The sequence below is a fragment of the Ranitomeya variabilis genome, chromosome 3, assembly GCF_051348905.1.
Source record: "Ranitomeya variabilis isolate aRanVar5 chromosome 3, aRanVar5.hap1, whole genome shotgun sequence".
In the NCBI taxonomy this organism is placed as follows: Eukaryota; Metazoa; Chordata; class Amphibia; order Anura; family Dendrobatidae; genus Ranitomeya; species Ranitomeya variabilis.
Window position 1 is genome coordinate 639817417 of NC_135234.1, and position 15623 is coordinate 639833039.

The 15623-nt window shown below is 43.7% G+C and overlaps 1 protein-coding gene across 1 annotated transcript in view; it reads right to left on the minus strand.

Annotated features, from left to right (window-relative positions):
- The window catches only part of GLS2 (glutaminase 2), a 132519-nt gene that overhangs the window by 74882 nt on the left and 42014 nt on the right, over positions 1 to 15623 (minus strand). Inside the window, exons 2-3 of the mRNA XM_077297610.1 lie at positions 10873 to 10969; positions 276 to 397 (exon numbers count right to left, since the gene is read on the minus strand). Coding sequence (XP_077153725.1) covers positions 276 to 397; positions 10873 to 10969 — 219 coding nt within the window. The remainder of the gene's footprint in view (positions 1 to 275; positions 398 to 10872; positions 10970 to 15623) is intronic.

The following is a 15623-nucleotide window of genomic DNA, read 5'->3' on the forward strand; positions in this document are numbered from 1 at the left end:
TACCAGCAAAGTGAATGAGATTCCTGAAGTCTCATGTACTTGTTGCTTATTTCTTCTTTGCAGATTTGCAGCAGATATAAATCTGCCGCATGTCAATTCCTTCAGCTTTTTTTTTGCAGTAGATTTCACCCATACTAAATGAATGTGGAAAAATCTACAGCAAAAATCCACATACAAAAAGGAACAAAATAAAGTACTGAAGGTGAGGTGTGCTCAAGCTCAGTATGGAACCTGTGATCTGATTAGTATATGTGTAATGGTTTAAAAAAAAATACTTTCGAAAGATTTCTAAATCCATCGTTGCTCCTATCATTGACTCTTGCATGGTATTTTGCAGCTTGTCCATACAGTCCTTCAGCCTGGGGTCTGATACGAGGAGTCCATTGGCTTTCAGTGTCTAGAATGTTTAAAATGACATAAAAAATGTAATGAAGACTGCGTTAGTAATGACTTTCACTGTCCTTATACATTTTATAGTTTGTGGCAAGTTGTAAGAATTATTTAATAAAATTTAGGCATTATCTAAACTTTCTAACAGTAAGGCCTGTTTCACATGTACTGAAATTTTCGATACTGGCAAAAACAGTACCGGAGATATCAGTGTAAGTGTGTGTGATACTTGTGGCAACCGTGTGCCGCCCGTGTGCTGTATCAGTTCCACACGCTGGCACTAGGGAAGCAGGGTTAAAAGTTGACCAGCGATTTCTCAATTTTACAACAAAATTTGCAAAACCAATTTTTAAGGGACCACATCACATTTGAAGTGACATTGAGCTTTGAGGGGCCTATATGCTCATCTTCAAGATCCTATCCCAATATGTAGTAGGTCTAATAATAATAATAATAATAATAATAATATTATTATCAAGTACCTCCAATGAGAAGTTTAGTATAGTTACATAGTTACATAGTTATTAAGGTTGAAGGAAGACTTTAAGTCCATCTAGTTCAACCCATAGCCTAGCATGCCCTAACATGTTGATCCAGGGGAAGGCAAAAAAAACCCATGTGGTAAGAGTAAGCTCCATCATGGGGAAAAAAATTCCTTCCCGACCCCACATATGGCAATCAGACTAGTTCCCTGGATCAACGCCTTATCAAGGAATCTAATATATATACCCTGTAATATTATACTTTTCCAGAAAGGTATCCAGTCCCCTCTTAAATTGAAGCAATGAGTCAATGAGTTCTTCTGATTCTCTATGTAGGGCATTGTTATGATCCTTAATGGCTGAGGATCACAAATAGACCAGCAAGTGAATAAACTAAGGACGAGCTCTAGGGAGATGGTAACTGGACTGATCGCAAATCTGAACCTATCCAAAACAACTAGAGGTAGCCGGTGAACGTGCCTAAAAAATTCCTAGACGTCTCGAGCAAGCCTGAGGAACTAGCTACCCCTAAAGAGAAAGAAAGATCTCGCTTTCCTCCAGAGAAATAATCCCCAAAGATATAGAAGCCCCCAACAAATATTAACGGTGAAGTAAGAAGAAGGCACATACATAGGGATTAAATCAGATTCAGCAAAAGAGGCCCACTAGTACTAGAAAGCAGAAAATAGAGCAGGGGTCTATGCGATCAATAAAAAACCCTTACAAAATATCCATCCTGAGATTTCAAGAACCCACACCCCAACTAACGGTGTGTGGGGAGAAACTCAGCCCACTAGAGCAACCAGCAAGCGGGGGAATTACATTTTAGCAAGCTGGAACAGAAAACATGAAAAACACTGCTGATAAAAAATGAGCAAACAAAACTTAGCTTGAGCTGGATGGACTGGGAGCAAGGTAGTCAGAAGGAATCTGAGTAGCACTGATTACATCGACAGCCGGCAACAAGTGGAAGTAAAACAGAGCTATATAGGAACCTCCCAGAGGATAACGAACCAGCTGATAGCCAGAGACCAGCAGGATAACAGACAAAGCCACCAGGGGGAGCCCAAAGCAAAAGTCACACCATACCACCAGTGACCACAAGAGGGAGCCTGAACACAGAGTTCACAACAGTACCCCCCCCTTGAGGAGGGGTCACCGAACCCTCATGAAAACCGCCAGGGCAATCAGGATGAGCCACATGGAAGGCACGAACCAAATCGGCCGCATGAACATCAGAGGCGACAACCCAAGAATTATCCTCCTGACCATAGCCCTTCCATTTAACCAAATACTGGAGCCTCCGTCTAGAAATACGAGAATCCAAGATCTTCTCCACCACGTATTCCAATTCTCCCTCAACCAGCACCGGGGCAGGAGGCTCAACCGGAGGAACCACAGGCACCACATACCTCCGCAACAACGAGCGATGGAACACATTATGAATAGCAAATGATGCTGGGAGGTCCAGACGAAATGACACAGGGCCAAGGACTTCCAGAATCTTATAAGGACCGATAAACCGAGGCTTGAACTTAGGAGAGGAGACCTTCATAGGAACGAAGCGAGAAGACAACCACACCAAGTCCCCAACGCGAAGTCGGGGACCCACACAGCGACGGCGGTTGGCAAAGAGCTGAGCCTTCTCTTGAGACAGCTTCAAATTGTCCACCACATGATTCCAAATCTGATACAACCTATCAACCACAACATCCACTCCAGGACAGTCAGAAGGCTCCACCTGACCCGAGGAAAAACGGGGATGAAACCCCGAATTACAAGAAAAAGGAGAAACCAAAGTAGCAGAACTAGCCCGATTATTAAGGGCAAACTCGGCCAATGGCAAAAAAGTAACCCGGTCATCCTGATCAGCAGAAACAAAACATCTTAAATAAGTCTCCAAGGTCTGATTAGTTCGCTCGGTTTGGCCATTCGTCTGAGGATGGAAGGCCGACGAAAAAGACAAATCAATGCCCAATTTAGCACAAAAGGTCCGCCAAAATCTAGACACAAACTGGGATCCTCTGTCAGAAACAATGTTCTCAGGAATCCCGTGCAAACGAACCACATTTTGAAAAAACAGTGGAACCAACTCGGAGGAGGAAGGCAACTTAGGCAAGGGCACCAAATGGACCATCTTAGAAAAACGATCACACACCACCCAGATGACAGACATTCTCTGAGAGACAGGGAGATCAGAAATAAAATCCATGGAAATGTGCATCCAAGGCCTCTTTGGGACAGGCAAAGGTAACAGCAAACCACTGGCTCGAAAACAGCAAGGCTTAGCCCGAGCACAAATTCCACAAGACTGCACAAAGGAACGCACATCCCGCGACAAGGAAGGCCACCAAAAAGACCTGGCCACCAAGTCTCTGGTACCAAATATTCCAGGATGGCCCGCCAACACCGAAGAATGAACCTCGGAGATGACTCTGTTGGTCCATCTATCCGGGACAAACAGTCTCTCCGGTGGACAGCGATCAGGTCTATCCGCCTGAAACTCTTGCAGCACACGTCGCAAATCTGGGGAGATGGCAGACAAAATCACCCCTTCTCTAAGGATATCAGCCGGCTCTGAATCTCCAGGAGAGTCAGGCACAAAACTCCTAGAAAGAGCATCAGCCTTCACATTCTTCGAACCAGGCAGGTACGAAACCACGAAATCAAAACGAGAGAAAAACAACGACCAACGAGCCTGTCTGGGATTCAGCCGCTTGGCCGACTCGAGGTAAATCAAATTCTTGTGATCAGTCAAGACCACCACACGATGCTTAGCTCCCTCGAGCCAATGTCGCCACTCCTCAAATGCCCACTTCATAGCCAACAACTCCCGATTACCGACATCATAATTCCGCTCGGCAGGCGAAAACTTTCTTGAAAAGAAAGCACATGGCTTCATCACAGAGTCATCGGAGCTTCTCTGCGACAAAACAGCCCCCGCTCCAATCTCGGAAGCATCAACCTCCACCTGGAAGGGAAGTGAGACATCTGGCTGACATAAGACCGGAGCCGAAGAAAACCGGCGCTTCAGCTCCCGAAAGGCCTCCACAGCCACAGAGGACCAATTAGTCACATCAGAACCTTTCTTGGTCAAATCCGTCAAAGGCTTAACAACACCAGAAAAATTAGCTATGAAGCGATGGTAAAAATTAGCAAAACCCAAGAACTTCTGAAGACTCTTAACAGATGTAGGCTGCGTCCAGTCATGAATAGCCTGAACCTTGACTGGGTCCATCTCAATAGTAGGAGGAGAAAAAATGAAACCCAAAAAAGAAATCTTCTGGACTCCAAAAAGACATTTTGAGCCCTTCACAAATAAAGCATTGTCACGCAGGACCTGAAAGACCATCCTGACCTGCTTAACATGAGACTCCCAATCATGCGAAAAAAACAGAATATCATCCAGATACACAATCATAAACTTATCCAGATATTCACGGAAGATGTCGTGCATAAAGGACTGAAAGACTGAAGGAGCATTAGAAAGTCCAAAAGGCATCACCAGGTACTCAAAATGGCCTTCAGGCGTATTAAATGCAGTTTTCCATTCATCACCCTGTTTTATACGCACAAGGTTATATGCACCACGAAGATCTATCTTGGTGAACCAACTAGACCCCCTAATGCGAGCAAACAAATCAGTTAACAATGGCAAAGGATACTGAAATTTGACCGTGATTTTATTCAAAAGGCGATAATCAATACAAGGTCTCAGGGAACCATCCTTCTTAGCCACAAAAAAGAATCCTGCACCAAGAGGGGAAGAGGATGGGCGAATATGTCCCTTCTCCAAAGACTCCTTTATATAACTCCGCATGGCAGCATGCTCCGGCACAGATAAATTGAAAAGTCGTCCCTTAGGAAACTTACTACCAGGAATCAAATTTATAGCACAATCACAGTCCCTATGAGGAGGTAGAGAATTGAGTTTGGGTTCCTCAAATACATCCTGGTAGTCTGACAAAAACGTAGGGACTTCAGAAGGAGTGGACGAAGCAATTGACACCACAGGAGCGTCACCATGAATTCCCTGACAACCCCAACTTGACACCGACATAGCTTTCCAATCCAGGACTGGATTATGAGTCTGCAACCATGGTAGACCCAACACGACGACATCATGCAAATTATGCAATACAAGAAAGCGAATCACCTCCTGATGAACAGGAGTCATGCACATGGTCACTTGTGTCCAGTACTGAGGTCTATTCGTAGCCAATGGTGTGGAGTCAATTCCCCTTAGTGGAATAGGGAATTTTAAAGGCTCCAAATCAAAACCACAGCGCCTGGCAAATGACCAATCCATCATCCAGGGCAGCACCTGAATCTACAAAGGCATTAACCGGGTAAGATGACAGGGAACAAATCAGGGTAACAGACAAAATGAACTTAGGCTGTAAAGTACCAATGGTGACAGATTTATCAACCTTTTTTTTGCGCTTAGAGCATGCTGAGATAACATGAGCTGAGTCACCACAGTAAAAGCACAACCCATTTTGCTGTCTATAATTTTGCCGTTCACTTCTGGTCAAAATTCTGTCACATTGCATAGATTCAGGTGTCTGTTCAGAAGACACCACCAAATGGTGCACAGGTTTGCGCTCCCGCAACCGCCGATCAATCTGAATGGCCAGAGTCATTGACTCATTCAGACCTGCAGGCGTAGGGAACCCCACCATGACATTCTTAATGGCTTCAGAAAGACCTTCTCTGAAATTAGCAGCCAGGGCACACTCATTCCATTGAGTAAGCACCGACCATTTCCGAAATTTCTGGCAGTACACCTCTGCTTCATCTTGCCCCTGCGAGAGGGCCAATAATGCTTTCTCAGCCTGGTTCTCAAGATTAGGTTCCTCATAGAGCAATCCAAGGGCCAGAAAAAACGCATCTACACTAAGCAATGCAGGATCCCCTGGCGCCAATGCGAAGGCCCAATCTTGTGGGTCACCACGCAAAAAGGAAATGATAATCTTAACTTGCTGAACGGCATCACCAGAGGAACGAGGTTTCAAAGAAAGACACAACTTACAATTGTTCTTAAAATTCAGGAACCTAGATCTATCTCCAGAAAACAACTCCGGAATAGGTATTCTAGGCTCAGACATAGGACTGTGAACAACAAAATCCTGAATACTTTGAACCCTAGCAGCAAGATGATCCAGACTGGAAGCCAAGCTCTGGACATCCATGTCATCAGCTGAACTCAGAGCCACACCAAGATTAAGAGGAGGAGAGAAGCTAGCACAGCAGCTAGACACACGGCAACAACAAGAAAAAAAAAAAAATTCTCAAGGCTTCTTTTCTCCTGCTTCTGCCATGCAATTAACACTTTGTAGGCCGGCTGTACTGTTATGATCCTTAATGGCTGAGGATCACAAATAGACCAGCAAGTGAATAAACTAAGGACGAGCTCTAGGGAGATGGTAACTGGACTGATCGCAAATCTGAACCTATCCAAAACAACTAGAGGTAGCCGGTGAACGTGCCTAAAAAATTCCTAGACGTCTCGAGCCAGCCTGAGGAACTAGCTACCCCTAAAGAGAAAGAAAGACCTCGCTTGCCTCCAGAGAAATAATCCCCAAAGATATAGAAGCCCCCAACAAATATTAATGGTGAAGTAAGAAGAAGGCACATACATAGGGATGAAATCAGATTCAGCAAAAGAGGCCCACTAGTACTAGAAAGCAGAAAATAGAGCAGGGGTCTATGCGATCAATAAAAAACCCTTACAAAATATCCATCCTGAGATTTCAAGAACCCACACCCCAACTAACGGTGTGTGGGGAGAAACTCAGCCCACTAGAGCAACCAGCAAGCGAGGGAATTACATTTTAGCAAGCTGGAACAGAAAACATGAAAAACACTGCTGATAAAAAATGAGCAAACAAAACTTAGCTTGAGCTGGATGGACTGGGAGCAAGGTAGTCAGAAGGAATCTGAGTAGCACTGATTACATCGACAGCCGGCAACAAGTGGAAGTAAAACAGAGCTATATAGGAACCTCCCAGAGGATAACGAACCAGCTGATAGCCAGAGACCAGCAGGATAACAGACAAAGCCACCAGGGGGAGCCCAAAGCAAAAGTCACACAATACCACCAGTGACCACAAGAGGGAGCCTGAACACAGAGTTCACAACAGTACCCCCCCCTTGAGGAGGGGTCACCGAACCCTCATGAAAACCGCCAGGGCGATCAGGATGAGCCACATGGAAGGCACGAACCAAATCGGCCGCATGAACATCAGAGGCGACAACCCAAGAATTATCCTCCTGACCATAGCCCTTCCATTTAACCAAATACTGGAGCCTCCGTCTAGAAATACGAGAATCCAAGATCTTCTCCACCACGTATTCCAATTCTCCCTCAACCAGCACCGGGGCAGGAGGCTCAACCGGAGGAACCACAGGTACCACATACCTCCGCAACAACGAGCGATGGAACACATTATGAATAGCAAATGATGCTGGGAGGTCATAAGGCAAGACTCGTTAAACGGTTGATGACTTTTAGGATCCCTACTTCCAATAGGTGGCACAAGAATTCTAGTCCTCTTCCTCTCTGAAGAGGAAATTTTCATATTTCCTGCTTATAAAAACATCATTAGGCTATTTGCACATGGCTTCTTTCTCAGGCAGATATCTGTCAGAATCTGCCTGAAAAAGTGCTGCAAAATCATAAAAGTGAACATGGCATACAGCCATGTCAAAACGACATTGCTGTGCACATGTTCTGTCTTATGTCACTTCTTTTAACAGATTAAAGGTTTGGAAACCTTGAAGCAGTTAAAAGACGTGACATAACCATTCTTCAGGCGGCTTCCACTTAGAAGCCACCCACTCTCTATACTTCACACTGTAATCTAAAAGGAAGTTTTACCTGAAAACGACCACCATGTGCACATGGCCTAAGGGTGCCTTCACACTGCATTCAGGCACCACCCGTTTAGTGGCTCCATCAGGGCTTACATCCGAACCTCCCCATAAAACCTTATATGGGCGATTGCGCAGACGAGGCCATGGACTATAATGGTACCAACAGAGCGAACATGCTCTCTGTCATGTATCATGTTCTGGCATGTCTGCCTACTGGAGGTGGATACCCAGACACAGGACCAACAAACGGATGGTTCTAACAATAGTATTTCACTTCTCTATGTGCCAGCAGGCCTCAATAGACGGAGGACAGAGCAGGACCTAGGCCTGACTGTTAAACACCTGTCCATGGAAAGCTATATAAACTAAATGCTCAGCCCAGGAATCCGCATGGAGTTCACTGATCTCACTGGAAAAATGTCAAAATACATTTTTACAAGGTGAATGTTGCAACAAAGACAAGCTGTTCAGTCACCCCCCATCTGATCCATTCCCATGAGTACTGCTCCAGCAGTGATCTCAGTGTAGGCTTCTGCTTCTCCTGATGCCATCTACCAAAGAGGGCACAGAAGAAGAAATGACGCATAAATCACCTTCACCACACTTTATTCAATGCAAGACACCGCACAACACTAATGCAGTAGACCTGACACTATTAATTCTAAAATAATACTAACAAATAGTAAAATACTAAATAGGTATATTCCATGAATCATGGTGTATCGCTTACACATTAATTTCTTTCTTCTTCTTCTTCTTCTTCTTCTTCTTATTATTATTATTATTATTATTAATAAAGTACAGTACTAGTCCTAGAAAAATCAGTGTAAAGAACTACCTGATATACACTGACGAGCAAAAGAGGAACAATGTTTTGATCTTTTGACTTTCAGGCTCCATATCTCACCATCCAATACTGCTTCACACGTGAGACTATCATCATTTTATAGACAATCATCTTGGCTATCTCATACATAAATTTGACTTGCAATATTTAGCATATGATTAGTTATGCAGATTCTTGCCATATCACTGCATTGTTACTGTTTTGCTCCTGGTGGTGGAAAAATAATTTTCTTCCTCAATACTACAAAATACAACCTGTTCTCACATTCCCTAATGGCTCAGTGTACTCTTAGGTTGATTCCCTAGTGAAAGGTAATTGGTTTGAATTGAGGAGCAGGCACAAAAAGTAAAGAGAAACAGCATCATCAAGCTCATCGATAGCGGCAGTCTCTTGACCAAGAAAATTGCTAAGCTGCATCATGTGAGTGCCATGACAGTTGGAAGAATACGAAATGAAGTTCGTCCATTCAGTCAGAAGCCAAGAGGTGGACGTTCAGGAAAAAATCAGAGTCAACAAGTCGAGTCATCCCAAGATCTATTAGTTCTGGTGCGACAAACACGGCAGTGGAGGTGGCTAATATGCTTCATAACAGTGAGATCACAGACGAGAATGCAAGCACCGCACATTACTCAAGTCTGGAATAGTGGCCCGAAAAAAGGTGAAGAAGCCTCAACCTCTTATTGTCATAAGAAGCGTTGGATCAAGTTTGCAAACAAGCACGAAAAGTGGACCCATTTGCACTTATCATAGCTTAGTCTATTGATTTCGTGTCATCGTTCCAAATCAGCAGTTTCAAATCTTTAAACGTCCACTTTTTGTACTTGTTTGCAAACTTGAACCAACGCTTCTTATGATGATATTGAAGTCGAGGCTTCTTCACCTTTTTCCGGGCCACCATCCATGACTTGTGTAACGTGTATCGCACGAACGTTTGAGATCTCACTTTTATGAAGCATATTCACTGCCGCGTTTGTCATACCAGAACTGATAGACCTTATGTTGACTCCAATATTTTGCCTGGACGTCCACCGCTTGGCTTGAATAGATGGACAGACTTCATTTCGTATTCTTCCAACTGTCATGGCACTCACATGATGCAGCTTAGCAATTTTCTTGGTCGAAAGATTGCTATTGATGAGCTGGATGACGTTGTTTCTTTTTTCTTGGGCAATCTACTTCATGGCTGCTCCTTCGAACCAGTCACCTTTCACTTGGGAATAAACCTAATAACACACTGAGCTAAAAAAAAGATTTTTCCACCACCAGGGGCAAAACAGTAACAATGCAGTGAGATGACAAGAATCTGCATAACTAATCACATGCTAAACAGCTGCAATTCAAATTTATGTATGAGATAGCCAAGATGATTGTCTATAAAATGATGGTAGTATCACATTCAAATCAGTAGTGGATGGTGAGATATGGAGCCTGAAAGTCAAAAGTTCAAAACAATGTTACCCCTTTGCTCATCAGTGTAAGCAATAAATAATCCCATTTACACCTTTTCACAAATTACCAGCAAAAGGTAATGTACAGCAAAAGATACAGGACCCCTCTTAGGCTAGTGTCACATGGCAATATTTTCTCTCATCTCAGAGAATCGGGAGGTTTATGCTAAGCACACTCTGATCAGAGTTTGATCCGAGTATGATCACAGTGTTATGCGATTTTCTCGGATCAGGAGAAGATGTGAAGAAAAAAACGATTCTCCATTTTCTTCATTCTGTCAATCTGTGAAGATCAGACCACATTTGGATGTCATCTGAGTGCGGTCTGATTTTTTCCACGGACTTATTGACTTGCATGACCGAGTGAGATCCAAATATTGTGAAAATATTGTGCAAATCGTATATGCTGTGATATTTTAACAGACTATGTCCAAGGAAAAAACATGTGCACGCTTCATAGACTAACATTGGTCCAAGTGTGATCCGATGTTTTGTTGGATCCCACTTAGATCGAATATACAGTCGTCTGCAAGAAGCCTTATAGCGATTGTTGGTGTTCCAATGGTAAATGTAGAAAATTGCAAATATTTATACTATAGAAAATATAGACTTTAATTGTAGTTACTTTCTCTGCATTTTTAAAGATGATCCATCTATTATGAGACGTTAGAGACCAATAGTGAGCAAAATTGGTCAAACGTTTCCCTGAACAAATTTTTGAGCTCCTCCTCAAAGACTTGTTCAGAGTTTTTTAATAGGTTCCTTTTTCATTTTTTTTTCAAACCTGCTCGTTAGTCTTGGAGATGTTTGAGAATGTTTTTTGTCTTACATTAATAAACTTGTTGACTGGAAGCTGTTCGTGGCCTTCAGAAATTGTGTAGAAGAGAAGGTTAGTCAGGCGATGGATCACAGTGTTGCTTGGAATTCTGAAATGAAAGACAAGAAAAAAATTATGTAATGATCCTAATATATACTTTTTCACGGCATCAAGGACATAGTACCTAATAAAATAGTGTCTCCGTTCTATGGACGCTGAAGACAATAAACGTTGGATGAAATTGGAGGTCAATGTCCATTTAACGCTAAGATTCTTGGCACGCTATACAGTTGTGTTGCACACAAGCACACCTATAAAAATATAAACACGAGCTAAGAGTGTGACGTCTCTAATACAAAATCCAAAGGTTACGAACACGAGCAGGAGAGGAGTAAAACATGTTTTTTTAACCACTTCATGACTGCAGTATCCCTTTCTTATAAAAACAGTAATGCCATCTTATGCAAACGGTTATCTCACTGGAAATTGGCAGAAATGTTATTGTTTCCGTTATTACTCTGACATACAGCAAAATCTTTTCATAGCCTGTTTACATGAAACACTGTGTCCTTGCACAATAGTCCTTCAGTGTGGCTTTCATTCACCTTTTGTAGTATGTGAATGACCGACCAAACTGAAGGCTCACTGTGATCTATTGCCTGACTAACCTCTTCTGAGTTTCATTTTTGCCTCGAGTATTTATGTTACATCCTCAGATCTATGAAATGATATCATTTTCCAATAACTTGCAACACAACAGAAACCTCACCTTGGAGGAATGATGTACTCATTGTAAAAATATTTCTCTAGTTGGCATGGAAGATAAACTACAGCCGGGCGAGGGGGGTATATAACTAATGTGAGAACCAGTTATTAACTCACATTAGTCATTCCTAAGGTCATACGTACATGGATGTATTACTGCTCTGTGCATGCCGTGAGTAGGCAGCCACAGAAGCCTAGAAGGTTATAAATAATATGGAGGCATAGACAGTTGTGTTTCTTCTTTGCCTGATGCATGTAGGATCCTAGAAGAAAGAACTATGGCATTTTCTATCAGCTGGCATATGGTGGAGGCAAAATACAGAGGCACATGGAGTTCCTAAGTGCCTGCATCCTCATTTTATGGGCCCAACAATATATACGGTATATATTTTTAACTTGTTTCATTGAAGGTTATACAACATAACAAGGTCAGATACTAGAACAAAAGAGCAAACAACATTTCCTATTGCTTATTACTGCTGTCTGGCAAAGTTAACCTTACCCTGAACATACCATGGCTCTACTGTCTTAACTAAAACCACAAGACTCCCATGTCATTCACCAAATATGACATACTTTAACCATGAGAGAATACTCCTCATTGCCTGGGGACTAATGTGAGTCTAAGGGGAATCAAACCAAAGCTTCCATACCTTATCAGATGTTTGAGAACAATGTCTATTTTTATACATCACCATTTCATAGGAAGCTGCAGTACTGAATATATTGACCCAGTGTGAAATTTTCAGGGGTCTTCTATCTATCCATCTCATGGGGTTAGTCTTGCGATCCAAGACTAACGCCATGAGAGGAGCGTTAGGGTAATGAGGCCAGGTCTCCTCATCAAGGTGTAAGCAGGTGCGGGAATGCAGTGACGCAGCGATTGCAGAACAAGGCTCTACAACAATATTATTTAATTTTTTTAACAAGAGAGATGGCAATGGTCTCCTCGCAGGGAGTTAATAAACAATGAGTGATGAACAATAAACAAGGGGGTTAAAGGGTTAACTCAACAGTCTGATATTTAAATGGAACTTATTGTAGTCTTCTCTGGTCCTTATCCACACAGTCTGATGGGAGTTGAAGTACCAGCAATGGCTGGCGTGATGCCCTCGGAAGAATTCCAACAAAGCATGGTCTAGCTTCTGGCGGCAATGAGCGGTCACCGGTTCTGCCCGCTGAGCACCTAGTCCATAAATCTGTGCAGCCGAAATGGGGAGTGCTGCAGGAGTCTCTGTACAACAGGAGTGCTGCCACGCATCTGTCAGCAATGAGGAACGCACCTCAGGGTCCTGCACATGGCACCCGCTCTTCCGCGCGAGCACTGTAGTCTGCTTAGCCGGGCATGTGGCGCTATGCACATTCACTGGTTTAATGGCATGCACGCGAAAGCTCTGCCGTTGCTCAACTCCACGCTGTCTCTCACACTGCGGAGCACGCCGCACACTCTCCTCTGCTCTCGCTTCTGGCGGGAAACTGAGACTTCTTTCCTGCGCTTCCTGTACACTTCCCGGCTTAGCCACACCCCCTCTCCCTGGGTCATGGGACCTGTCTGGTCCCCCATTCTTTCCCCCTGGCAACACTGGACGCAGCCTCGACAGTTCCGGACCCGGCATGATGCAGGTACCCGCAGCCCGGTCTTCCTCCTTACAAAGGATTCCTAATAAACACACCTTAGGGCTGAGAGGTACAGGAGATTGTATGATCTTCATGAGATTAGCTATGACCTCCTTCCAAAAGTCTGCAATAGGGGGCAATACCACATCAGGTGTATAAAATCTGCCGCCTCTTCCCCACACCTATGACAATTTGCAATGGTGGAAAACTACCCATTTTATATAACCTGCAAGGTGCCAGGTAGCATTGATGGACTATATAGATTTGGACTGGCTTGTTATTCATTGCCATTAAAACATATTGTGGGGAGGTCAATGCTTCGCTCCCATCCTCCTCTGATAGGGAGGGTATTACTGTCCTCCATTTGGCCTCAACTAAAAATGGTGATGAGGAGCATTTCCTGCTTAGTAACTGGATGTATAAAAATGAGATCAACAAATTAGGTCCCTTGCTCATTAGAATCCCAATTAAGAAGTACGAGGATGGGTGAATTTCTACTGTCTGGGAATTGGGAATTTAAGGCATGCCTTAGTAGCAGATACCTAAAGAAAGTGTGTCTGGGGACTTGATAGTGCGGCGCCCCGGGGTCCTGGTCGTCGCAGTGGCATTGCTCTCCTGTCCGGGAGAGTGATGCTACGTTTGGAGGCAAGAAAGGATAACTGCATCCAGGTATCACAAACATGCAACACATTCATACTCCAAGCCACCAGGGGGAGCTTCTGCTCCTATTTATTAGGTCACTCCCCATATATATATATATAAGTGGTAGTCTGTAGGGAAAGTTAGTGAGTTCCAGACAGTAGTCTGAGGAGGACAGAGGGTCCATGGAGCTGTGCATGCCCTCAGAGCTGCAGCTCCCAGAAAGGGACATTGAAAGGCAGAATTGTATTGCAGCAAGCGTGAAGGAAGTCGAAGCAAAGGAGAGGATACCAGAAGGGGACCAGCCCTGCTCAGGCTGCCTCCTTCTGAGGCACAAAATCCCGGTAGCGGGAACACCGAGGGAGTAAGGACCTCTACTGTTGTGAAATTGGATTTTGGGCTCCCCCGGTGGCCACTGGTGGAATTGAACTGGTGTGCATCATCCTCTCTGTTCACCTGTTTCCATCAGGATGTGGGAGTCGCTATTTAGCCTTGCTCCTCTGTCACTTCCATGCCGGTCAACATTGTAATCAGAAGCCTTTCTGTGCATGTTCCTGCTGCTAGACAACTCCCAGCTAAGTTGGACTTAGTCCTTGTTTGTTTTTGCATTTTGTTCCAGTTCACAGCTGTAGTTTCGTTTCTGTGTCTGGAAAGCTCTTGTGATCTGAAATTGCCACTCTGATGTTATGAGTTAATACTAGAGTCTTAAAGTAATTTCAGGATGGTATTTTGATAGGGTTTTCAGCTGACCATGAAAGTGCCCTTTCTGTCTTCCTGCTATCTAGTAAGCGGACCTCAATTTTGCTAAACCTATTTTCATACTACGTTTGTCATTTCATCTAAAATCACCGCCAATATTTGTGGGGGCCTCTGTCTGCCTTTCGGGGAAATTTCTCTAGAGGTGAGCCAGGACTATATTTTCCTCTGCCAGGATTAGTTAGTCCTCCGGCCGGCGCTGGGCGTCTAGGGATAAAACGCAGGCTACGCTACCCGGCTACTGTTAGTTGTGCGGCAGGTTTAGTTCATGGTCAGTTTAGTTTCCATCCTTCCAAGAGCTAGTTCGTATGTTTGCTGGGCTATGTTCTCTTGCCATTGAGAACCATAACAGTTTGACAGGCCAAAAAGGGTTAAATTAATTGACAGAGAAAGGAGAGAATAGAGAAGTCTGCTGAAGATTTTTTTTTTTTTTTTTTTCTCAGTTCTGAGTGTGCTTGTAATTGAATCTCTTGCAAGTCTGCCTATATTGCAGCCTTTCTCTCTCTCTCTCCTTCTAATCCTGGAATGGCTCTGTGTTCACCTGTTTAAAATGGATATTCAGAGTTTAGCTGCAGGTTTGAATAATCTCACCACGAAAGTTCAAAACTTACAAGATTTTGTTGTTCATGTTCCTATATCTGAACCTAGAATTCCTTTGCCTGAATTTTTCTCGGGGAATAGATCTTGCTTTCAAAATTTCAAAAATAATTGCAAGTTGTTTTTGTCCCTGAAATCTCGCTCTGCTGGAGATCCTGCTCAGCAGGTCAGGATTGTGATTTCTTTGCTCCGGGGCGACCCTCAGGATTGGGCTTTTGCATTGGCTCCAGGGGATCCTGCGTTGCTCAATGTGGATGCGTTTTTTCTGGCCTTGGGGTTGCTTTATGAGGAACCTCAGTTAGAACTTCAGGCGGAAAAGGCCTTGATGTCCCTATCTCAGGGGCAAGACGAAGCTGAAATATACTGCCAGAAATTCCGTAAATGGGCTG